This window comes from Miniopterus schreibersii (assembly GCF_964146895.1).
Source record: "Miniopterus schreibersii genome assembly, chromosome: 2".
Taxonomy (NCBI): Eukaryota; Metazoa; Chordata; class Mammalia; order Chiroptera; family Miniopteridae; genus Miniopterus; species Miniopterus schreibersii.
In genome coordinates, this window is record NC_138102.1 from 180,093,852 (window position 1) to 180,117,576 (window position 23,725).

Below are 23,725 nucleotides of genomic sequence, written 5' to 3' on the forward strand. Positions count from 1 at the left end.
AGAAGAGTCAGAATTTGAACCCTGCTCTGCCTGGTTTCCACCCTAAGCTCTTTCCACATGACATTTCACTAGAAACTAATAAGGACAGCGTACTGGGTACATCTCTCTGATGGGTAAATAGTGAAAAGTTGGGGCCCAGGGCTGACCTAACCCCCTTGTTTTACAGATGAGGAAGGGGGTATCCCCAGAGTTCCATGCACAAACAAGGTGGCCTCCATGAAGAGGGGAGAGGTGTGGGAAGAGAGAGGACAGGGTTGGGGGCACTGAGCCCTGTCAGGCCTCCCCCTCCCCACCCCACCCACCACCTGGCTGCACTCTGGAGTCCCTCCCCCCCACTTCAAGGCAAAAAGACAAGGACAAGAGGCCAAGTCCTTGTCCTCTCTAGGCCTCAGTTTTCCCACCTGTACAATGGGTGAGGGTTGAACTTGATGGCCAGATCAGCTCACACTTTCTATAGCTCAATGGTTCTTTGAGACTCTGAGATGGGGAACCCCTCTCCGACCCCATTAGAATCTGTCACAGTGCCTGAAATTTCGCCATCGTGGCATCATTCCTTCTGATTAAGACTATACCCATCTGTGGTCCACATTTAAAACCCAAGTGTAGCTAACAAAGTCCCTAGCGCCCAGTGCCCATCCCCTTGCCCGACCCCTCCAGGTCTCATCAGGGAGGGAGGAAGAAGGCCCTCTGCAGGGAGCACGATGTGGACCACAGTGTGCCCTGCTGCTCACGGTGGTGGGCATGGGAGAGGCTCTGACTGTGGACCCATACCTGGGCTGGTGCCTCAACAGCATGGGCCTGAACTCATATCATCTGATGTCACCCCCCAAACTGCACAGGCCTGAAGTCACACCATGTGTCACCCCCAAACAGCATGGGCCTGAACTCAAACCGTCTGTCATCCCCCAAACAGCACAATGCCAGTCACACCATCCGATGTCATACACCCCCCCCCCCCCCCCCCCCGCAAACAGCATGGGCCTGAAGTTACACAATCTGCGTTTCTTCTTTCTCATTTCAACCACAGTCCCTTATAAATCTCAAAAGCCCTGGGAAGGACGATACTGAGTCCACGAGCATTGTCAGTCCCTGTCACCTTTGTCTGGCTGGTGCTTTTGAAAAGTGTAAACCTATAAGCAAAGTGTAAGTATTGATGCATGTGGATACCACCCCCAGATTCCAAGCCTTCCAGAGTTCTAGAACCTCCCACTTGCAGTTTATTGGAATCTTGGAAGCTCAAAATCTGCGAAGCCAAGAAGTCAGGCCTTGCATTAGAGTCCCAGCCTCTGATACCCCAGGACCAGCCCTGGAAGAGAGGACAGAGGGCCAACCTGCTCTTAGATGTAGAATCTTCTATTCAACATCCTTGGATCCCAGGTTGGAAGGGGTCTCCTGGCTCTGCAAGGCTACTTTAAGATCCCTCTTCTCTCCACAAGGCTCTGCCCCCCCACAGTGGAGCCTGGTAGGGCCTCCTTCTGCTCCCCGCCACGGCGCCACCCCTCCCAGCCCTTCCCTCCAAGCGTTGTCACCTGCGCCTGAACCTTCCTTGTCTCTCTCTCTCTACTGGAGTTTGCACACAGCATTTAGACCTGGAGCCCTCCCAACGTAAATATCCCCTCCCTAAACATCTACTGGCGCCCCCTCTCCCGTTGGCCTGCCTCCCTGCCCACCCCCCTCCTTTGCAGCTGCCAGGACCACCAGCAGCCTCAGGTTGCCCTCCCCAGTGGGCATTGACCGGTCCTCATCCTACTGACCAAACTGCAGCCACGGCTGACCTGAGGGCGGCCCCTGTCACCTGCGCCCACTGTGGCCTGCCCACCTCCCCGAGGGACTCACTGCTTCAGAAATTTTGTCACCAGGGGAGCCAAGGGCGGAACAGCTAGCAGGGTGGGTGCCCGGCAGGGGATGCAGGTGACACAGGGTGACACCAGGCAGCCCTGCGGAAGAGGGCAGGTTAGCGAAAGCGCTGGACGTGGCCTTGCAGCTTTCCAGCCAGGAGGCCACCTGATTTTGACCAAGAGCAAGGAGCCGGGTGGGGAAGGGGCCCGCAGCTGCACGAGGGTGGTTTAGGGAGGGGCCTCCCGCGGCTCCGTATCGCCTCGGGTAAGGATTCAGGCACCAGACGGGGGTGGGGGGTGGGGGGTGGGGGGGGGTGGCAGCCCCCAAGGAGATGAAACCGTTTCACTCTAACTAGGATCACACCCGACTCTGGGAGGCAGGAGGGGAGGCTGGGCGGCGGGGGGCCACGGGCTTGAGCAGCCCTGCCTCTACTGCCTTCCTGTGCTGTTCCTCTGAGGCAGGGGCTCGGGGTGCCCAGGGGGTGCCTGTGGGGAGAGGCAGGGGTGCCATGGGGTGGGTACCTCCGGTTCTGGATCGTCCACTGGCCCTGGGTGCAGGGCAGGTCGTACTTCTGCCTCCGCAGTGCGTAGGCGTCAAACCAGAGGGCCAGGCCGTAGTCGAGGGAGGGTACCTGTGACACAGAGGCTGGTCACAGGGCTGTGGCTGGTCCGGTGACCCCACCTTCTAGGACAACAAAGGGCAAAGGAGGACTGCCAACAGAGTGCCGGCCGGGGGTGAAGTTGGTCGGTCACTCGGCAAACAGGCATCGCTGTGGCCGACGGCCGTCATCCCCCTCCCGGAGGGGTCCGGGCCAGGCTCGGCCTCTGGGTGCTTCAGCGGAGGCAGGACACTGGGGCCTCCCAGCAGGGGGCCCTGGAGGTCCCTAGGGTGTTCTGGGCAGACAGCAGGCGGGCAGGCAGGGTCCGGGGCTCACCATGAGGTGCCAGGAGCAGTGGGTGCTGGGCGAGTAGTAGCTGGGGAAGTACGGTGTGCTGAGGACGCCCTTTGTCTCCAGCTGGCCGTCCAGGGTCAGGTTCACCTCGCAGGCTGGCCCAGAGAACATGGTTACACAGGGTCCCTCGGCCCCGTCCCATTGCACCTCCCCGCTGCCACTGAACAGTAAAGCCTAGTGGCTGAGTGTGGCTGTGTGGTCTTGGGCCTCCGTTACCTCATCTGTAAAATGGGGACAGTAAGTACATACCTCATAGGGTAGCTGAGAGGGTTAGACAAACATAAAACGCTCACACAGGCTGGTATGCAGTAAGTGCTCAGTAACTTAGCCATGGATATTCGCTGTCAGCATTGGACCGTCTACTGAGTGCACTCACAGCCCTGAGAGCCAGTCACAGGCCTTGGGGGAGGAACCGGTGCCCTCTTCAAAGATGAGGTTTGGAGAAGAAGAGTGACTTAGTTGAAGTCACACAGTGAGAGAGTGAGGGATCCGCAGTGGGAGTGTCCCCAGCTGCCCTGCCACCTCTCCGTGGAGTCAAGTCCCTAAAGCCCTGAGTGGGAAGAGGCAGGCAAGGAGGGGGAGCGCAGCTGTGTGTGGTCTGCTGGTGACACCCCCTACCCAGAGCTTTGGGAGCTGCTGGCTTGCTTTGCCTGCCCAGAGGCAAGGCGGTGGCAGGTCCGAGGACAGCCAGCAGGTGTGAAGGGGGCGTGCTTCTCCTGAGAGGGGTGGTGGAGGGGCGTCCAGAGCAGGAGAGGGTGGCTGGGGAAGGGCCCGTGGCAGCCGGGGGAGAGCTTTCCCAGGAAATGCTGGGTAGCTACCCTCCCCATCTCCCGGGAGACCTTTGGGCACACCTTCCATGTGAGACGATTGTCTGGAGGTGAATCTCAGGTTCTCAGGCCTGTTAACCATGGACCCCAACCTCCAGGTGAGTGCAAGGGGAAGAGAGACAGGGAGGGCCCAGCAGAGGAGACAGAGCCAGGACAAGAGGGAAGGAGAGGGGACAGCTCAGGAAAGGAGATCAGAAGGCAGGAGAGAGAGGGAGGGAGGGAGGGTGAAGCCAGTGTCTCCTCCCGGGTAGGAGCAAAGGAGAAGATGCGGGAAGTGGACCGAGAATGGAGGAAGGAAGAGAGGGGTTGGGGTGTATGCGGGAAGGCGGGGTGGAGCGCAGAGGCTCTTCCAGAACCTTCCCTCTCCCTCATCCCACACCAGCTAGAGCCAGGATGGTGAAGAGCATGCCTGGGGTTGCATTCGGTTTCTGTCACTTCCCTGCTCCCTGCCCCAGGGCCCCGAGCCCTCACCCTGGAAGGCCACGGACTGCACAGAGAGCACGAAGGGGTCGTAGTAGCTGTGTAGACCCTTCTTCCAGACCACCGCCATGATGGCGCCCGATGCCAGGACCTCCACCACGGGCTCCTGGCGGCTGCAGCCATAGACCCTGGGGGACACAGGAAGGTGGGGAGGGTGAGCCGGGGAGGGCATCTGGGAGGAGCAGAGCAGGGTCCACTAGGAATCTATACCTGGGTGTGCAGCCAGCCTGCTGTGTGTTCACAGACAAGTTGCTGACCCTCTCTGGCCCAGGGGACTGACGGGAGGCCCTGTAAGGGTCAGGCCAGCACCTCAGGTGAGCAAGGCCAGGAGGTTGCTCAGACTTCTAGAGCTCATACTCGACTCTGCCAGCTGACCCCAGTCCCACAGAATCTCTCCCACCCCTCGGAATCCCTATGACTCTGAGTATCCAGCCTGTGCCCGCAGGAAGACCAGACTGGCACCTGTGGGAAACACGTCCTTTCTGGGCTGGGACAGAGAGGAGGCAAGAGTATGGTCTGGTGACCCCTAGAGCTTGGTGCCTGGGATGCACAGAAAACGTAATGGTATCTTTAAATTCTAGGCTCAGAGGTCTGAATGTCAGCCCTGCAAAGGCCCTTAGAAGATTGTCAAGGTCAACTGCTTGGTTTCCAGGTGGGAAAACTGAGGCCAAGGCCCCACTGCAGGTTCACAGCAGAGACAAGGGCGCTGGACAATGCCTGTAACAGCACCTGGTGTGTCCTCCCAGCAGGTGCCCCCTGGTCTGCCATCTCAAGCAGGGGTGCTCCCGGCTTCCCCTCTCCTTTCACGAACCTCCATCAAACTACCCCTCATCTCTGACAGAATCCTCTGAGCCATTGCTAATCGTAGACCAATTCCTAGGAAGCGACTAACCCGGCTCCCAGAGTGGGCATGCCACTGGCCTGCAGCAGGGTTCTGCCTGTCTATGACGTGCTGGCCACGGACTTGACCAGAGGGGTGGGGGCCGACGGGGCACTGCAGGCATCCCCGCAACTGTGTATGTGAGATGGAAACACAGCCTCGAAACCCAGAGTTCAGTGAGTAATCCCAAGGGGCTGGCGGATCCTGGGAAGGGGCTCTGGCCTTAGCTCCTGCCAGGGAGGGAGACGGCACAGCCGCCGCAGTCCCCCACTCCTCCTGCTTTTACCACCTGGTTTGTTCTCACTGCTGGGCGCCCCCACCCTCCCCCACACCAGGCCCCCCTCTCCCCACCTCCTCTTCTCCCCCAGAAAGTGGGAGGTAAGACAGTAGGGTCAAGAGGGATCTGGAGGTGACCTTTAACGGGGGCTTCAGCTTTTAATGTTGGGGCTTCTTTTATTGTCTTTTATTAACTTAGCAGCAGAGCTGCTCCAGTCACCCAGGGTGTGAAACATGAAAACAAGCCAACAGGTTGAACCAGCGAGGGTCTCCCCTGTCTTCCCATCATCACTAACGTTCCCTCGCACACTCCGGGGTGCAAGTTTGAGGATCTCCCCCAAGCTTATCTGTCATTTTAGACCTTCTCTTTGGGTCTAAGGTGGAGTGAGTCACCTGCCCAGGTGCCGCAGTGAGTAGGGACAGAGCTGAGCCCAGCAGCCAGGATGGGGGGTGGGAGGGACACTCAGAGAAGCCCCAGGGGAAGTTCGTAAGTGTCCCCACCCTCCCGAAAATCAGATACCATCTGGCTTCTCTGTACTTCCCAGAGCCCTCCAGGAACCCTGCCCACACACACCCAGACTGAGGTCACTGTGTGGCAGGGCGCAGGGCGGCAGGGGTGGGTGCAAGGGAGTGTACCGCCTCAGTGCCTGGAGACTCAGAGAGGCCCCGGGGAGAGAGCTGGGAGGAAGCCTCACCCGGCTCACCCTTTGGCACCCCAGTGTCTTCCCCTACCTGCTACAGAGCCTTGTAGGCCCATCACCCATCCCCACCCTGTGAACCTGGGTCCGGAGACTAAGGCCATTCCCAGCCCTTTTATGTCTCCCCACCCTCCACTACCTGCCCTCTGGCCTGGTCACTTTTGCACTCCACACTATATCCTGTGTCCTAAAGCCCTGCTCCTTGGTCAAGACTGTAGTTAGTGCCCCACTTCCCAGGTGTTGAAGTTGAACTTGCTCCTGGCACTCAGTGCCCTCTGTGACTTTGCCCCAGATGGACAGCATTGCTGTGTGTGAAGACCTTGGCACAGATGGGCTGATTTAAATGCTCACAATAACCCTGCAAGGTGAGCATGAGTGTGCACCCATTTTATAGGCGAGAAAACTGAGGTTCAGAGAGGCAAAGTGACTTGCCTTAGGGCACTTAGCTAGGAAGCAGCAGAGTGGGAGTTGGAAGTCAGGGCTGCCAGACTCTGGAGCATTCTTCTAACAAGCCATGTGGCCTCCCACAACTGACCTGAGGGGTCATCTAATCCAACTGTTTTGTCACAAATGTGGAAATTGGCGGTGGAGGGGGGGGAGGGCTGCCCACAGTCCACAGTCATCTCCAGCTTCCCCTCTCCCTCTCCTTCTGGGCTGGCCTCACTGTCTCCCTGATAGTGAACCTGAGGTCACACAGCCCCTGGTCTGAGAATGCTCGGTGTGACCTTTGACCCCATATCACCACTTCCTTCCCAAACCTCACACCTCCACCCCACACCCCACCTTCCCAGGGACTCACGAGGTGATGAGCCTCTTTTCCAGGGGCCCAGCCACGTCGTACATGGCCAGCCGGTCCCGGCAGTCGGCCAGCGTCCACTCCAGCCGGAGTTTGAGCATGAGATCCTCGGGGCCCTGCAGGTGCCACAGGCAGCTGGAGACCAGGTAGTCGGGCCCCTTCAGCTGGAGGACCTGGCCCCGGCCCACGTAGCTGTATCGGTAGCAGCCTGGAGGGGGGAAAGGGACAGGCTTCCTGACCTCTATTAGCCAGGAGGAGAGACCTGGGGAGCCAGCCCCTGCAGGTCCTCACTGGGGCGGGGGGGGGGGGGGGAAGAGCAGCTGGATGGGGGTCAGCCCAGAGCTGCTATGTCCCATCTTTCTGCTTCCCTGCGCTTTTGTCTCCAGTCTCCTCATGCATGCATTCATTCGTGGGTTCCTTCATTCATTCACATAGCACTCACTGAGCTCTGTGTGCCAGGCGTGTGCCAGAGAAAGGTCCAGTCGCCACTTCGAATGCCAGGAGCAGCGTGGACAGATACGAAGCCCAGCGGTAATAGCTTAGGAGGTGAGGGCTCTGGCCCGGTCTGTGAGGTAGGGGAGTCCTGGGGGGTCACCGTGTGAGCAGAGCAATGGAGGCCCAGGTGGGGGGGGAGGAGTCAGGCTTGGATCACAGGCTCTCTGGCTGCAGGGAGCCCCGTTAAGGAGGCTGGAGACCAGCGAGCTGGCTGTACCATACGCGTGAGGGTTTCATTTCGGGTGGAGAGAAGGGAGTGTGTGCCAGTGGGGCTGGGGCAGCCCCAGTGGAGGAAATGTGCTCTAGCTGATGAGGACAAACAATGAGAGTGAAACCGAGCAAGTGTCTGATACACACGGAACTAGCTAGAGGGTCCTCTGGCCACCTCATCGAATGCCTCTGTGAAATAGTTTCTGTTATGGTCCCCGTTTTACAGACTCCGGACAGACAGGCCTGGGTTCACCTAACCTCCACCCAGGCTTTTCTAGGCCTTGGTTTTCTCCTCTGAAGGATGGAAACAATGAGATCATCCTTGCAGGATTGCCACATTGCTTAGGGGCGATGCACGCTTGAGTGCTCAGCACAGTCCCTTGCACACAGTAGGTGCTCAATATATGTAGTGGCTGTTCTTTAGGTGGGTATGGGGGAGAGGGTGAAGGTGAAGCTCGAGTGAAAGCTCTATGACTCGTCACCCTTCAGCTGGCCCCACTTGAGGCTCGGATGTAGCTGATCGCATTGGCTGCTCTCCCTTCACACCTCCCCCTTCACACAGACACACCCACTCGCACCCACAGCCGGAGGCTTTGCCTCCTCTCTCAGGTGTAATCTATGAGCTTTGTATGTGGTGCTCAGTTTGCATAGCAGAACCACCTACACCATTCAATCGTTCATTGGGATCCTCCACTGTGTTTGATTTAGGCACCAGGGACCAGCAGGGCACAAACAAATCTCTCCCATGGAGCATAAACATCTGGCTTAAACCTCACCGTGAGCCTGCAAGGCAGGGAGGCTGTGCGCTCGGCCAGGAAGCGGAGGGATGTGGGATTGAGGCCCAGATGCAGGAGGCAGCCTGGTGTGCAGGGCGTCCATACCCTGCACTAGAGCCCCCACACCACCTCTCATCGGCTGTGTGACCCTGGACCACTTGCTTAGCCACTCTGAGTTCTGTCAATGGACACAATGGTGCTCCCTGTCCCACCTCCCCTCTGAGTGCTTCTGAGGACCAGGAAGGGAACGGCAGCGAACAGGCTTTGCTCGGATATTGCTGCCTGTTGCTGGGTTCCCTCTCTCTGACCCCTGACCGTCCTGACCCCACTGGGGAGCCGGCCTCCTCCAGGGAGTGACTTCTGACATCTGCAGGGGAAGGGGCAGGGACTGTGACATCTGCTCAGTCAGGGCTGGGGAAAGGGCCTGGCTGTTCCTAGGCACTTAGGTGTTTATATTCTTTAGATCTTGCTCCAGGCTCATGCTTCGCTTTTGCATTTTAATAATTACTTTTTTTAAGGCTAATTAAATGGAGAGGTAAGTGCTGGTCTCTGTTGATAATTGGAAACACTTTTGGGAGCCTGGTCCCTGTGGTCGCTGGAAGAAAGTAACTGAACCTGCCTTGTGCATTCTCTGCACCCAGCCTTTGCTCACGCCGTTCCCTCTGCCCAGACTGCCCTTGCCCCTCTTCAACCTGACAGATTCCTACCTCTGCCCCATGCTTGGGACTGCCGCCCCCTCCTCCATGAAGGCTTCCAGGACCCCCACCCCTAGGCAGGAGCAACTCCTTCCTCCTCCAAGAGGCATGTCCTGTTCCCTGCTTTGGATGGTAGCCCCTGTCCCCAGGGCAGGATGATCCCCTCTGTCCACTGCCCCGGGGCCTCCATTCTAGCACGGGCACTTTGGGTGTGAGATTCTGGTGATGAGTCTGTCTCCCTCCTCGAGCTCTGAGCTCCGCCGAGGGCAGGGGTGAGGACACGGTCACCTGGTGTCCCCAGCACAGGCACGGGGCCTGGCATGGGAGAAGTGCTCAAAAACCAGTTTAGCCCAGCTGGGCGTGCTCAGCAGTTGAGCATCGGCCTAGGATCCAGGAGATCGCAGTTTGAGTCCCGGTTAGGACACATGCCCAGGTCGCGGGCTTGATCCCCAGTTGGGGGCGTGCAGGAGGCAGCTGATCAATGATGACTCTCTCATCATTGATGTTTCTAGCTCTCTCTCCCCCTCTCCCTTCCTCTCTCTGAAATCAATAAAGATATATTTTTTTAAAAAACCATCCAAAAAAAAAACCTGTTTAAAGGGTTTCAATGGGCATCACTGCACCGTTAGACATTGTGTTCCCAGAGGGCAGGGGTTCCAGGCATTCATGGAACCAAATAAGGGTAACTGCGAAGAAGCTCCCAGAAACCTGGGGACACATGGACATCTGGCACAGGCCAGGGCAACGGGAAGGCCCATCCAAACCAAGGGTCAGAGCTCCCAGCGTGCCAATGCAGTGTAAGATAGATAGATAGGTGACAGACAAACGGTGACAGAGAGACAGAGAAGAGGGATAGATTGACAGGATAGACAGATGGTTGGTCATAGATCAATTACAGATAGACAGATGATATAAGCGATAGACAAATAATAGATAGATGATAGAGAGCAGAGGGATAGGTGACAAACAGGTGATAGATGGGCAGGCAGATAGGTAACAAACGACAGGCGGTTCTCGTGCATGCCTTTGAACCAGCTCTGCTCTCCTGCTGCTTCCTTCATACAGAGCCAACCAAATCCCTGACGTGTGCCCACAGCTTCTGTGTGTGAGAATCATGGTCTTAACTACCTGAAAGTTGTACTTTGAGCCCATTATTTCCATCCACCAAGGAATTAACCCTTTGCGGTCGTATTAAATTTGGACATGGGTGTCGTACTGGTCGGAATTAAGAGCTTTCAGAGAAATTATGAACTGATACATGAGTGAATAGAGCTAAGATTCGTACGGTTCCTTGCTGTGGTGGCTGAGAGCAGACAAACGACCGCAAAGGGTTAAGCCTTTGACCAGCCAGATGGGAGGAGGGGAAGGTCAGCGAGGGTATAACCAGGATTTAAACCCTGACCCCACATGGAGAGGGCAGCGAGGCCCTCAGCCCAGCCTCAGCTATGGGTGGAGACTCTAGGGAGTGTAGGAAGACCCTGAGGGTGTCGGGGCCTGTGCTCAGGACCGCAGAGCACAGCAGCACAGGAGCACCGCACAACCCCAAGACCTGCCAGGCACATGGCTGCCGCGCAGAGAGCGCCCGGCCTTGTGCAGCGTGAGGGCCCCGCACTGCTCTCCTCCGGGGGCTCAGCAGCAAGGCTGCGGGGCCTCTTGGAAAACAGCGAGGGGACTCGAGCAACGTGGCACAGGGGTGGGTGGGGGCAGAGGGCGGTTAGCGGGCCGGCTGGGGAAGGGAAGGAAAGGTGGAAGGGGTGTCCTTGAATGTGGCAGAAATGTCTCCAGAAAACCAAGGTCTTTTGTTTGTTTTTAACCCTTACCCAAGGATATCCTTCCCATTGCTTTTCAGAGAGAGAGAGAGAGGAAGGGAGAGAGAGAGAAAGGTCAGTGTGAGAGAGACACGTCGATTGGTTGCCTTCTGCATGCACCCCGACCAGGCCTGGGATGGAGCCTGCAGCTGAGGTACATGACCTTGGCCGGAGTCAAACCCGGGACCTTCAGTCTGAGGGCCAATGCTCTAACCTCTGAGCCAAACCGGCCAGGGCAGAAGGCCAAGTTTTAAACCTAAAGCGACTGGCATAGCTTGAACTGGCAAGATAATTTTCTACCATCACGGCAAACAGTGGCTTGTGGGCAAATTGAACTCAGTGATAGAACAGTAGAGCCACTCTCACGCCCGACACAGGCAGCACATACACACTGTGTACAAAGCACACACACATGTTCACACATGCACACCTCCTCTCCCCCCACAGGCCCCATGCTTGCTCGGGACCCATCGCTGAGTCCCTCGTGGCATCCCCTAGGTGACTTAGGCCAGGGCTCCCTGCACCCGCCGTGAGAGCCGTGCGGGGCCCTGACATGGACCAAGCCGAGAAAGACAACTGAGAAGTGAACAGCAGCGTACCCAGAGTGGAATTCAGTGCAACTAGGTCTCTTATGCTGGCTTCTGTTAAAAGGAAATGAACAAACAAATGAAGACAAATAATAAATAAATAAAATGAAAATAAAATAGAGGAGAGCATCCGAGCCAGCCTGTCTGAGGTTTGCCCCGAGTGCGACCCCCCCCCGGGCCTCCGCCCCGGCCTGGCTCCTGGTCCCTGGGCTTCCACCCTGAGAGCATCCCAGCCCTAGCGGGCGGCCTTCCCGGGCCTCATCAGACCGTCCCACGCTGCGCCCCGGTACTCACCCAGGATCACCAGGCCCTCGGGGTCCGGCTCATACTCCGCCCGGTAGGGAGCGGGGCCCGAGCTGTTGGCCGTGGACAGCAGCTCCTCCACCAGCAGTGTCCGCACCACCTCGGCGCTCAGCATCCGCTGGCGGTGCTCGGGGATTTGGAGGATGAACCAGAAGAAGCAGGTGAGGGGTCCCTCCCTACGGCGGGCCAGGCTGAGTGTGAGGGGCTGGGGAAGGGCCTGCGGTCCCCCCCCCCCCGCCCAGCCCCTGCTCCGGTGGGGACACCAGCTGGGGCTCATGCGCGCTGAGCGCTCCCTGCAGCCCAGGTGTCGCTCTCCACCCTCACGGGGAAGCCTCCCAACGGCTCTGAGGCAGGTGCTCGCCTCATCCCCATTATGCAGATGAGGAAACTGAGGCCAAAAACCACGTCGAAAGTGGCAGAACCAGATATGAATGGAAGAGCTGGGTCACCCCCACTTGCACCCCCACTGTGGCCTCATCTAACACATGCCAGGCCCCTGGTAAGCACATTGTGGCCCTTGTCCCCCCCGCACCTCTGTGCCCGCTCTGCAGATGAGGAAACCAAGCGCAGTGAAGGAAGGTCACAGGAAGCCGAGTTGCCTCTCTGTGCCTCAGTTTCCCCATTTTTAAAAACGAAGGCATGGCATCAGAAGCCAAGTCCCCTTCCCTTCTTTGAGTTCGAGGTTCTAGCGGGGGTCAGTCAGGGGATCCAGGCCACTCACCCAAAGGAGTAGACGGAGCTGGAGTTGTAGTAAGTGCCCAGGGGTGTGCTAGCGAGGAGGGCCTTGAGCTAAAAGGAGGGGAAACAACAGCCCCCTGGTGACCCTCTGCAGAAGCCCCTCTGACCTTGAGATGCCCTTTCCCCCCCAGGCAGCCCTGCATGACAGGGAGCCTGCAGGGTAGATAGTATTGCCAGTGGTCACACAGGGGCTGTGGCCACACCAGGAAACCTCAGAGCCATTCCACTTTCCCCTCCCCCTACACTCAGGCACTGCCCCCCAACCCCCTCCACCAGTTCTGACCTCCTTCAGGCCACCAATGGTCTCTGTCCCCCTCGTTAAATGTCACTCAGCTCTGAGAAGCCCTATGTGGCCCTTGAGTTCCCTCCTTACGCCCAGCCAGCAGCCACAGCGCTCAGCTGGCTGGTTTTCACACATGTTCAACCACAGTGCTGGTGGCAGGGGGACCGGCAGGGTTGGGCATCAGTTAAGGCCTTGGCACAGCATAGAGGAAACGTCCTCTCATCTCATTTCAACCCCTCAGCAACCCTACTGGCAGGCACTGCAGTCACCACCGGCTTCACGGAGGGGGAGAGAGCCTCGGTGGGTCCTCCAGAAGCAGGTCGAGTCAAGGATGTGAGGCAAGTGGTTTGTGTGGAAGTGATTCTGGGGACACCAGTGGGGGTGGGGAAGAGAGACTGGAAGTGGGGGCAGCCCACATGGCTGGGAAGGAGCAGGGTAGAGCTGTGGGCCACTGAGGCTCAGGCCGCAGGGAACCCTGGGAGACGGAGGGGCATCCTCAAATCTGCCCCCACCAAGGGCCAGGGTTGCTGGGTGTTGATCTGCCTGCTCTGTGCCCCACGGCTGAGGGTTGCTTCTGGGAGTAACTCCTCAGCACTCCAGCCTGCCTGTGGGCAGGGTGAGGTCCTGCACCTGAGAGAGGAGGTGCTGGCAGTGGGAGACCATCCCCAGTGGCAGCAGGGAGCCATTGCCCTGGAGGGGAGGCGATGTGGGGGGGGGGGCCCTGACAGCTTCCTTGCACTGCCCTAACTTTCCAATGTCACCCTCCTTGGAAGTGGCACAATTAGGATTTAATCCAAGTGCATTTGATGCCACAGTCCACTGACTCCCACCACCCTCTACCACTCCCCCTTCCATCGTTCCAGGACCAGGCCTCTGCTCCCAGCCAGCTCCCTAGATGGACTGACCAATGGGCTTGACACCATCAAGCCCCTCCCTCTCCCTGCTCACCACCCTCCCATCCCCCCCCCCCCCCCCCGAATCCTTCCCTACCATTTCCTGGGCTTTGGCCGTTTCACTGCGGAAGGCACTGGACTCCCGGTGGGCAAGGTCCTGGGAGAAGTGGCGATTGAGCACGCGGAGGCTGCCTGAGTACACCTGGCTGACGGTCACCTCTGCCTTGGACCCTGCGCAGGAAGAAGCCAGCAGGTTAAGCGAGGCGCAGCAGGGAAGGCTCCCACCTCCCCCACACCTTCCCCACCTGAACCCTCGGCTCAGCCTCCAACATCTTGGGCCTCCAAGGCACCATCCTCATCTTTGTCATTGTCATTGCCATCCAAAGTTCATTTAGTTACAAACTGGCCCCCAGGTGCCAGGGAGGAGGGAAGGCCCACAGATGGATGGTGTCCCCGGGGCCCCCAGTCCAAAGCTGATGCAGCAATCAATCCAGGACATGGATGACATAAAGGCCAGGAAACCCCATGGCCCAGGTCAAGTTCATGGGTTACAACCTCTATTCATCCTTCCACTCACCATGTTGTCCAGGTTGCACCTACTGCGTGGGGGACACTAGTAAACCAAGACAGATGTGTCTCCCCATGAGGAACTAACAGTGGAGGGTAAGACAGGTGTTAAGGGCCTTCAAGAAGAGGCGCGAGGTACTATTGAAGGGACATGACAAAGAAACCAGGCCTGGGTCAGGGTGACCCTCCAGCTGAGGTGGAAAGACGAGTATAAATTGCAAAGAGGGAAGGGAGGGAAGTATAGCATGTGCAAAGGCCCTGAGACAGAGGGTTCATGGTAAAAAGAGGGCTAAAACCTGTTTGGCTGGCACAATCAGGTCAGGGCAACAAGAGGCTGTGACATCAGCTGGCAGGATTTTGTCTTTACCAGATAAACAAGGAACACTATGAAAGGTTTAAAATTGGGATGACATCATCAGATTTCCCTTTTGCAAAGATTATTTTGGTTGATGTGAAGTGAATAGATCCATAGCCTTCAGTTTATACCTCTATCTATTCACTTATTCATTCACCCAACTAATATTTATGGGGAGCCTACTATGTGCAAGGACTGGCCTAGAGCACCTGGGAATATAACAATAAACAAAACAATAAAGAAAATAAACCCTTGCCCTAAAGAGCTTTTGGTCTAGCAACAAACATACTATACAACATGTTAGAGGTGTCAGTGGAAACCAGGGCTGGGGTGAGCTGTGACATGAAGGCCAGAGAAGAAGGTGGTGGTGTCAGCCATGTGGATGTTAATCTGTAGAAATAGCTATCCAGGCATCAAGACCAGCAAGTGCAAAGGCCCTGAGGCAGGAGCTTGTCTGGTGTTTTTGAGGAATAGCAAAGAGTGAGTGAGGGGGAAGCGGGAGGAGATGAGTTGGGGGAGCACTTTGGTTTTACTCTGAGTGAGATGGGATCTGTGGGGGATTTTAAACAGAGAAGTTAGATGCTTCAATTTGCTATTGTGCTGAGAACAGGAGGCAAGGGCAGAAGCAGGGAAACCTGCAGGAAGCGGCCCAAGTGAGAGAGATCCAGGTGAGAGCGGTCTGGGTAAGAGGCGATGGAGCCTGGACCAGGTTGCACCGTGGAGAGGGTGAGATGTGGTTGGAGTCAAGCAGTATTTTGGAGTTAGAGATGACCAGGTGTGCTGGCAAGTCAAGAAGGAGCATTGCTGGAGCCTGGCCACCGTGCGGAGCCCGGGGGAGCTGGTTTTAAAACAGGCAGCAATGGTTCACCTTGGGGACAGGTGGGAGGGCAGAATATGTGGGTATAGCTGGGAGGGCACCTAGGGGCCTTCTCTTCTGACTGGTTCCATTTTGTCATTGAAACAGGTAGCAGAGTGGGTGGAGGTACAGGAGGTTTGAGAATAAAGCACAATACTGTCACCTGGAGAGCGGGAGAGGGGAAGGACCAGGGAAACACAGTTGGGCCTCATTAGGGAGCAGGGCCCATCTGCCTTGGGAAGCTAGTCCCCACCCTCTCCTCTCCTCGGCCGCTTTCTGGGCCAGGCTGCCGCTCACTCGGGGCTTATCCTACTCCGGTGTTCTAGGCCTCTTGACCATCTCCCCTTCCAGACCTGGCAGGGCACATCTCTGATTCATCTCCTCGCCCAGTGCCCAGTACCTGGAGCACAGCCTGGCCAGGGCGGGAGGAATGGCTCAGACGTCTCCTGAAGGGCCTCTTCTACCCTAATCCCTTTGCGGGTCAGGAATTGGCTTCTCCCAGCTGAGGCTTGGGGGCACTCAGCCCCATGGAGCATACCCTCCGGGGGGCAATTTACTCCTGGAGCGTAACCAGGAGAAATTAGACTCATCTGCAAAGAAAGACAATTGACAGGTGAGTTCCTGGCCTCGCAGCCTGATGGTCTGTGGTTTACCCCGGAGACTCATTACCCTGCAGCCCAGGGAGGCTGTGGCAGCCCCATGCCATCTGGGGCACTGGCTTCCTGAGGTGGTGAAACGCACTCAGCTTCCACTCCCTGCCGCAGTGGCTCAGTTCTGAGCAGAATTACCATCCACCCTGAGTCATGGCAGGCGGATTCTCGGCAGGCCTGGGCTTCCTCACAGTGTCTGCCCAGCGGGTGGTTCGAGACTACCGCCACCTCCACTCAGTCTGGAGCTGGGCCTAGGCTGATCTCCCCACGACTACTCCAAAGCGGGTCCCCCTTCCTTTCAATGAGCCTGACATCCCACCATGAGACTTAGCCAGTAAGAATACTACCTAACTTTTGCAGAGTGTTTAATGGGAAGTCTCTGATCATGATCCCTGCTGTGGCTGCCCAGCCCCTCAGCTTCCTCTGTCCTGGCACATGCCAAGCTTTATGGTGAGGCAGGACTGTCTTTAGAACCTGGCACAGAGCAGGTGTATAGGAGGTGTTCAGGAATGAATGAATGAATGAGTCTTCTACAGTGTACATGGAGAATTTTCACAGGCACCATCTAGCTTGGTTTGTCCATTACTTTGCATAGCCAAGAGCAGGAGGAATGAGGTACAGTCTTCATTAGTTTTAGAGAAAGACGTAGTGGGTGCTCCAGAGTGTTTATTGAATGAATGAATGAATGAATGAATGAATGAATGAATGAATGAATGAATGAAAAGGTGGACAAATGGACCCAGAACATGGGCCAGTTGCTTCCAGGGGATGATAAAGGCTGTGATACCAGAGGAGGCCAAAATTCAGAACCTGGGAGAGGCTGAGCCACTTGCTCTGGACACTCCAGGCCCCCCTTTCACTGTGTCGAATTCCACATGTGCCCGAGCTGGGGTATGAAAGCCCTCTGTGTGTGTGGACCTCATCCCCATTCATGATGGGCCCTGGAGACTAAGAGATGACAGAGCTGTGGTCCCTACCTTAGAGGAACTCCCAGGCAGCTCTCAGGTGAGCAGAGGTGTTAATTGGTGCCAGGAGCCACAGGCACCACTCTGCCTTCCCTGCAGAGCCAGCTGGCTCAGAGCCCCAATGGCAATCCTGGAGGGCTGCAAGCAAGGGGAGGCAGTGTTTATACAATTTTGGCTTGTTGGCTCACAAGAACTGAGTGCTGGGAGAGCACTCCTTCCCTAGCTGGTGCGAGCTCGGGACACTTGGTGGTGACATTCCCACCTCACAGGACAGGAAGGGAGACAGAGTGAGGAAGTGCTGGCCCAAGGTGAGTTGCTAAGCATTGCTGACTTGGAATTCTAGTCTGTTCTGCTGTGCCCCCCACAGCCGCCCCAAGTTCTCCCCAGGTGCCTCTCCCAGGCAGGCCCACACCTTTACCTAGGAAATACCAGAGCAGGAAACTTCCTGAAGCCAGCATGACCAGGGCCAGCCACAGGGGCACCAGGCGGAGGTAGTCCCGGACTTTTCTCTTCGAGTCCTCAGCGGCCTTGAACATCCCCTCCGGCTCTGCCTCCTCGCCATCGCCTCCATCACCCTGCCCACCAGCAACCTGGGGGGCCTCAGCCACGGGCATCCTGGCAAGGAAACAGACCAGGGTTGAAAATGGCCTAACATTTGCAAGGAAGCCTTTGCTGACCGCCAACGGTGCAGAGAAGTAAGACGGCCTGCCTTTGGGAGTCGGAGGAGCATATCGCCAGGCACCGATTGAAAGTGAGCCCTGAGCCAGCTCTCAGGGGGCGAAAGCGAGGCTCAGAGCAGCTCCCCTCCGAGGGTGACAGGCGGAGCTGGGCTGGCTGGCTCTGGAACCCTCGCCTTTGCACCCGCATCAGCCTCTCTGTGGTCAGAGGACAGATGGAGGTTTCAGTGCCTGAACCTGGACCCCTGAGCCTGTACCCACAGATGGAACTGAGTAACGTGGGGTACAAATGTGGGGTCCAAAAACTTACCCCATATCCCCGCATTCAGGGGGATGTTGTTAGCACCTCCTGGTTCTCCATAGCAGAGCTTCCCCAGATACCGACGCAGTCAGTTCACTTAGCCGTCCCCCAGAAGCCCCTGGGCCAGTGCTGTGCTGGGCCAGTGACCTGCCCTTCAAAGAGGGCTGTCCCCTTTGTTTCCCTACCAGCCCAAAATTCTCTTAGGGGCAGAAGAAGGAGACAGTGTCTACAAAAGACATTTCACAGGTATCACCTCACTAATCCTCTGGTCACCCAGGGATGTGGGGACCATTGTCCCCAAGCATTCTTCTTCTGCAGGTCCACTCTGGGTGGACACTTCACGTGGATTATCCTGCTTAAACCTCTAACACCTTCCAAGGTTCTGCACCCATTGGACAGATGGAGAAACTGAGACCCAGGGCGTTTTAGCAATAACTCAGCCCAGGGTTTTCCTGTCCCTGTCCTCATTTTCCCAATGTGATTTGAATATCTAGCACTCACTACCAGCTCCATTTTACCAATGAAAAAACTGAAGCCCCGAAAGGCTAAGCCACTCGCCCTAGGTCACTCAGCAGGTAAGTGGGGTCACGCCCAGGTGTCTGACTCCCTGCTCCTTCCACTACTCCTGGCTGCTTCCTGTAAATTGCCTGTCAGTTAACAAATCATGGTTAAGTAATAACTGACTGCCATCCCGCTCAGGGCCCTGGGTCTGCAGCTCTATCATCAGACGCCCCCCTCCCCGCCCAAGCAAACTTCTGAATGTTATCTGATTCTCAGGCAGGTTTTCTCACAGCACGGAGAAGGCCCTCCACCCATCCTGCCATCAGCAGAGCAAGGATTGCTGCCCACTGAGAGGTTGGTCTCTTCTCAAGTCCACAGATGCGCGCTGGCTTTGAAATGCATCCGTCCCCAGAGGTGTGGGGTGGGGGCGTTTCTTTGGGCTGCATCTTGAATCTTCACACAGTGGATTTTCCCAAAACGAGGCTCCTCAGTGATGCTCAAAGTCCTCCCAGATGGGTTCAAGGGGCCCTGGCCCTCCTCCCACTTTCCTACTTTCTGCCGCTCCTCTCAGCATTGTTCCCAGTCAAGGATTTCTGGCATCCAGCCATGGTGACCCTCTTGAGTAGCCTTCACCTAATGCAAGGAAGGGAGAGGTTCTCAAGTGGGTATAAACCTCCCCTCCACCCCTGACCAGAGGACATCCAGACATGGGGGGCAGGCCCTCTGGCTTTTATGGGGCTAGGCCAATGATGGTAAATATCCCAAAATAGGTGGGACAGCCCCTCCCACTCTCCAAAGTGTCCACAGTACCCCTGGTGAGAAACTGACTGTCCCCAAAAGCTGAGCAGGGTTGCTAGATTAAGGTGGCCCAGGTGCTCATCCTCTCTCAGTCCCGGGTCCCCTCCCTGCTCCAGAGGTGGCCACACCCATTCTACTCTTGAGTCTGGATCACCAAGGATCTAGTTTGAGATGACCCACAGAACTATGGGGACTCAAGGGCACTAGACGTGACAATAGTTGACATTTATTTCAACTGTTCTCAGTGCTTTATACTCACTGTCTCATGTAAGCCTTACACAGACACTATGGGGGTAAGTTTTCTTATTATTTCCATTTTACAGATGAGGAAGCTGAGACACAGAGAGGTTGAGCAGCTTGGCCAGGGTCACACAGTTGGTTAACAGCAGATCCAGGCTGCAAACCCAAGCGGTTTGTCTACAGAATAACACCCTGACCCCTATGCTCTACCGCCTCATTCATCACCTGGGTACTGAGAGGGAAACGGAGGCTCAGGGAAGGTCATAGGTCCATTAGAGGAGGCAGCAAGAGGAGCAGTCCAGGGCAGGACACTCAGTAGGCCTCCTCCTTCCTCACGCCCTTCCCCAGGCCAGGCCTGCACTCGGCAGATTTTACATCCCTCATAAATAAATGCCCCTCATACCTGTGTGGGAGGATTTTGAACATCACACAAAAGCCCACTCGCAGAAAACCCACTGTGTAAAAACCCAAGATTAGATCCAGCCTAAAGGTGGGGGCGGGGGGGTGTTCACCTGCCCATCGCCTCCCACCCAGACTCCTGGGGCAGCCTTCTCTGCTCCCATCTCTCCTCGGGCACATCCTCCAAGTTGTCACCAGATTACTCCCCCTGCCCACTTCCAGTCATTTACCGCTCGGAACCCTCTCATGGCTCCCAGCCACCTCCAAACCACGCACTGTGACACCAAGATCTCCCCTGACCAGGCTGCTCCCCAACCCCTGCAGCCCTAACTTCCACCAGGCACATCACTCTGCAGGCCCAGGGGACCCTACCTTTCTGCAGCCACACCCTCTGCCTAAAGGACTGAGGGGACCCCTAAAGGTAACTCCGAGGCCACCTGCCTGGCCATGGGTCCCTGGGCCCCCAATAGTAGCTGCCTCCTCCCCTGGGCATCCCTTGGTCAGATCAACAATATGCCAGTCTTGGCTTTGTCTCTCCCTCATGAGAAAGCGGGCCTGTGTCCTAGTCACCCTGGTTCCCTGCAGGACCCAGCACAGGGCCTGCCGGGAATGGATGCTCCATGAAGGAAGGAGTAGGAGTCGCAGGTCTCTGGACTCCTGGTGCAGTGCTTGCTGCTACATCTTGCTGCCTCCAGGAAGCAGGACTTGGGAGACTTGGTGCTGGGGCATGGGTGATGGTGATGGCCATGGAGTCCTAGACTCAGTTATGGAACCACCTCTTTTTCATCGGGCACATCTGCTTAATGTGCTGGCCATGAGGGGCACATTGGTGAGTATCCTCTTGGGGCTGACAGCCCAGCAGGAGATGGACAACTGTGATAACTGACAGTTGTGAGGGTGACCATGCCACTCCCGTCTTTTACTATAACACAGTGACTTCCCCACTGTTGCAAAGGCCCAGTCTGTGAGAAAAGCCTGTGGCTCTACCTTCCAAATGCTCCCAGAACCCAACTCTTTCTTGGTACCTCAATGGCTCCCACCATCATCCAGGTCAACGCTGACTCCTGCAATAGCAGGTCGTCTGGCCCCCTCAGTAACAAATTACCACACAAGCGCCAGAGAGGTCCTGTCACCATGTGCCCTGATCACAAGCCTCGCATGGCTCCTGTCCACCTAGAACAGAGCCCAAAGCCCTATCACAGCCCACGGGGGCCTATGTGATGTGACCCTCGTTCATCTTTCTGTCCTCTCCCTGCCTCTGCTGCAGCTCCACCCAGCTCCTTGTCAGACCATCAACATATCCAGTGCACGCCACCCCAAGGCCTTTGCACTTGCTGTTCCTCCAGCAGGAACGCTTTTCCTCCGGTTTGCCTCATGGCCGACTCCTCTACCTCCTTCAAGTCTTTGCTCAAATGTTACCTCTTCGGTGCGGCCTTCCCCGACCACACCCCTCTCTCTCCTGCATTTGGTTCCCTAGCCTTTCTCCAGACCTCAACTGCATGAAAGCGTATGTGTCCTTTGTCTGTCTCCTCCCTGGCTGTACGCTGCACGGGAGCAGGGGCTTGGTTCTGTTCCCCACTGTGTGCCCTGCTCCAAGAGCAGAGCTTGGCATCCGTAAGTGCTGAATGAATGAATGAATGAATGAATGAATGAATGAATGAAAGAATGCTAAGATCCCAGTTCCTTCCCGCATAGCTCCAAGGTGCTGTGTGCATGTGGGGCCAGGCCGACTTCTCCTGCCTCCTTTCCCCCCAGGCCTTCTTCCTGTTGCACCTCAGTGACACTCGACTTCAAGGCTACCAATTCTAATAATAAATATGGTAGATAACTGTTACGTATGGATCAAGGGCTCTTAGCCAGCTCTGGGTGAAGAGCAGAGCGCAGATTGGTCCTTGAACAGTGAAAGTTCTTGCTTACTGCCTAGCTTTCCCACACACCCTTCCTTCTGCCTGGGCTGCCCCCTCCTGTTCTGGACAGCTTTTAGATGGCCCCTCACCTCTCAGTTCAGCTCTCACCTCCTCCTGGAAACTCTCCCAGAGTGCCCAAGAAGAGGCAGATGCCCCTCCAAAGTGTCCTGGGCCACCCCCATCCATGAACAGTCCACCTTAGGGGACACTCTCTCTGTCCCACTGACAATGAGCCCCTGCAAGGAGAGACTGGGTGTAACCGATTGCCAAAGGGGCCTGAGGCTCCTCCCCTAGCCTGGTACCTGGACCCCACTCTGGAACCTGCTCCTCTCTCCCTCCTGCCCTTCTGACCAACGGAGGGTCCCCAGTCTGCCCACTGAAGGCTGAGCACACTGGGGCTGGGCCGCATCTCATCCTGCGTGCCAGCCCCGTTCTGGGCAACACCGCAAACCACAGTCCGCCTCAGCCTCCAGCTGACCAGGAAGTGTGCCTCACTGTTTCTATGCAATGGTTGGGGAAACTGAGGTATATAGAGATGAACTTGTCACTTAAGGTCACTCAGCCACGGCAGAGCAGAGCAGGGTGAGCGGGAATTCTGGTCTATGACCTTCCAGGGAGGCCATCTGGGCCGAGAGTAACCCCCTGCTCTGAGCTGCTGTGACCGTGTGTTCCCAAGTGTGGGGACGTGGGTGAATGTCCCTTCTATACACACAAACTTACACACAGGTGTACATTGATGGAAACACGCAGAAGTACACACATACACACACACGTATCTGTGACACAGATTCATAGATGCAACCCTTCCACTTCATAAACACGCACGCGTGCACACACACACACACACACACACACACTACCAGCTCCACTCAATGCTGAGCCTGGGAGCTAAGGGTCCCCTGTTTAGTGGTGTGGGACTCTGGGCCTGTCCTCCACACCTCATAGCCCAGGTGGGGCACCTAGGTATGGAGAAGGCACCATGTCCAGTCCTGCAGAGTGAAGGTGGGGCGCTCGGCTGGCAAATCAGGCCTCTGCCCCTGCCTTGTCCCTGCCCCAGGAGCCACCAGCCTCACCTAACCCGGGCCTCCCGCACTAGGAACCTGCAGCTCCTCCAGTGTCCCCGTGCTGTCCACATACCTGGCCTGGATCCGCCCTGCCCTGCCCCGGCCCCAGCTCTGTGGACCCCTCACCTTCTGCTCACCCGGTCACTCTGGCCGATGAGGCCCTGCAGACCTGGCCTTAGAGCAGGGGCAGGCGGCTCAAATTCCAGGAAGCCAGGTCCAGCTCCCAGAGTGGACACTGTCACCAGGTCATTCACAGATCCTGGCCCCCTATCCTGGAGGTCCCCACTTACCTTTGGGAGTGGCAAGTGGGTGCCAGGCCTGCACGCAGACCTCACAGCCTCTGTTTGTCCAGGCCAAGGTCTCCCCACCCCCACCTGGCTAGCTGGGGCTGGATCAATGGCCCAGAACCATGGTCAGGGTGTCTGGCCCTTGTCCTCTGTGGCCTGTGGCCCCAGGCTCCATGGGCCTACTGCTAGGTTCAGGATAGCGCTGTGACTGTGCTCAGGTAAACAGTCCAGAGGCAGGAGACAAGCAGTACCCGCCCTGTTCTGCCCCGCCCCGTGGGCACCCTGGAGGCTGGCGGGCAGGTGCAGGAGATCTGAGCTGTCCCCCGAGGCTTGTTGCCTGGTGACATTCCTGCCTGGTTACAGCCCCTGGTCCCCTAGAGCATGAGGAGGGGGTGGCGAGGACTGGGGGCTATGCTGAGGGGCCTGTGTGGTGCACTCAGAGGCTCTCTCTGGTCTCCATGCCTGGACAGGTGAGACCAGAGAAGCCAGTGGCCCGAGAGAGAAAAGGAGGCGGGGCCCACGTGCTCCCAGGACAGGAGAGAAGAGAGTGGCGTGAAGAGTGGGGTTTGGTGCTATTTTCTGTTTAGCTGGAAATTATTTTAATTTCTACCTGATTTTGTAG

At 56.9% G+C, this 23,725-nt stretch overlaps 1 protein-coding gene across 1 annotated transcript in view; it reads right to left on the bottom strand.

Annotated features, from left to right (window-relative positions):
* TMPRSS6 (transmembrane serine protease 6) overlaps nucleotides 1–22,942 on the bottom strand; it is a 36,014-nt gene extending 13,072 nt beyond the window's left edge. Inside the window, 10 exon segments of the mRNA XM_081127701.1 lie at nucleotides 2,361–2,470; nucleotides 2,774–2,886; nucleotides 4,090–4,226; nucleotides 6,752–6,956; nucleotides 11,332–11,373; nucleotides 11,614–11,798; nucleotides 12,344–12,411; nucleotides 13,634–13,767; nucleotides 17,348–17,544; nucleotides 22,890–22,942. Coding sequence (XP_080983827.1) covers nucleotides 2,361–2,470; nucleotides 2,774–2,886; nucleotides 4,090–4,226; nucleotides 6,752–6,956; nucleotides 11,332–11,373; nucleotides 11,614–11,798; nucleotides 12,344–12,411; nucleotides 13,634–13,767; nucleotides 17,348–17,543 — 1,190 coding nt within the window. The 5' untranslated portion in view covers nucleotide 17,544; nucleotides 22,890–22,942.
* Between the last annotated feature and the right edge of the window lie 783 nt (nucleotides 22,943–23,725).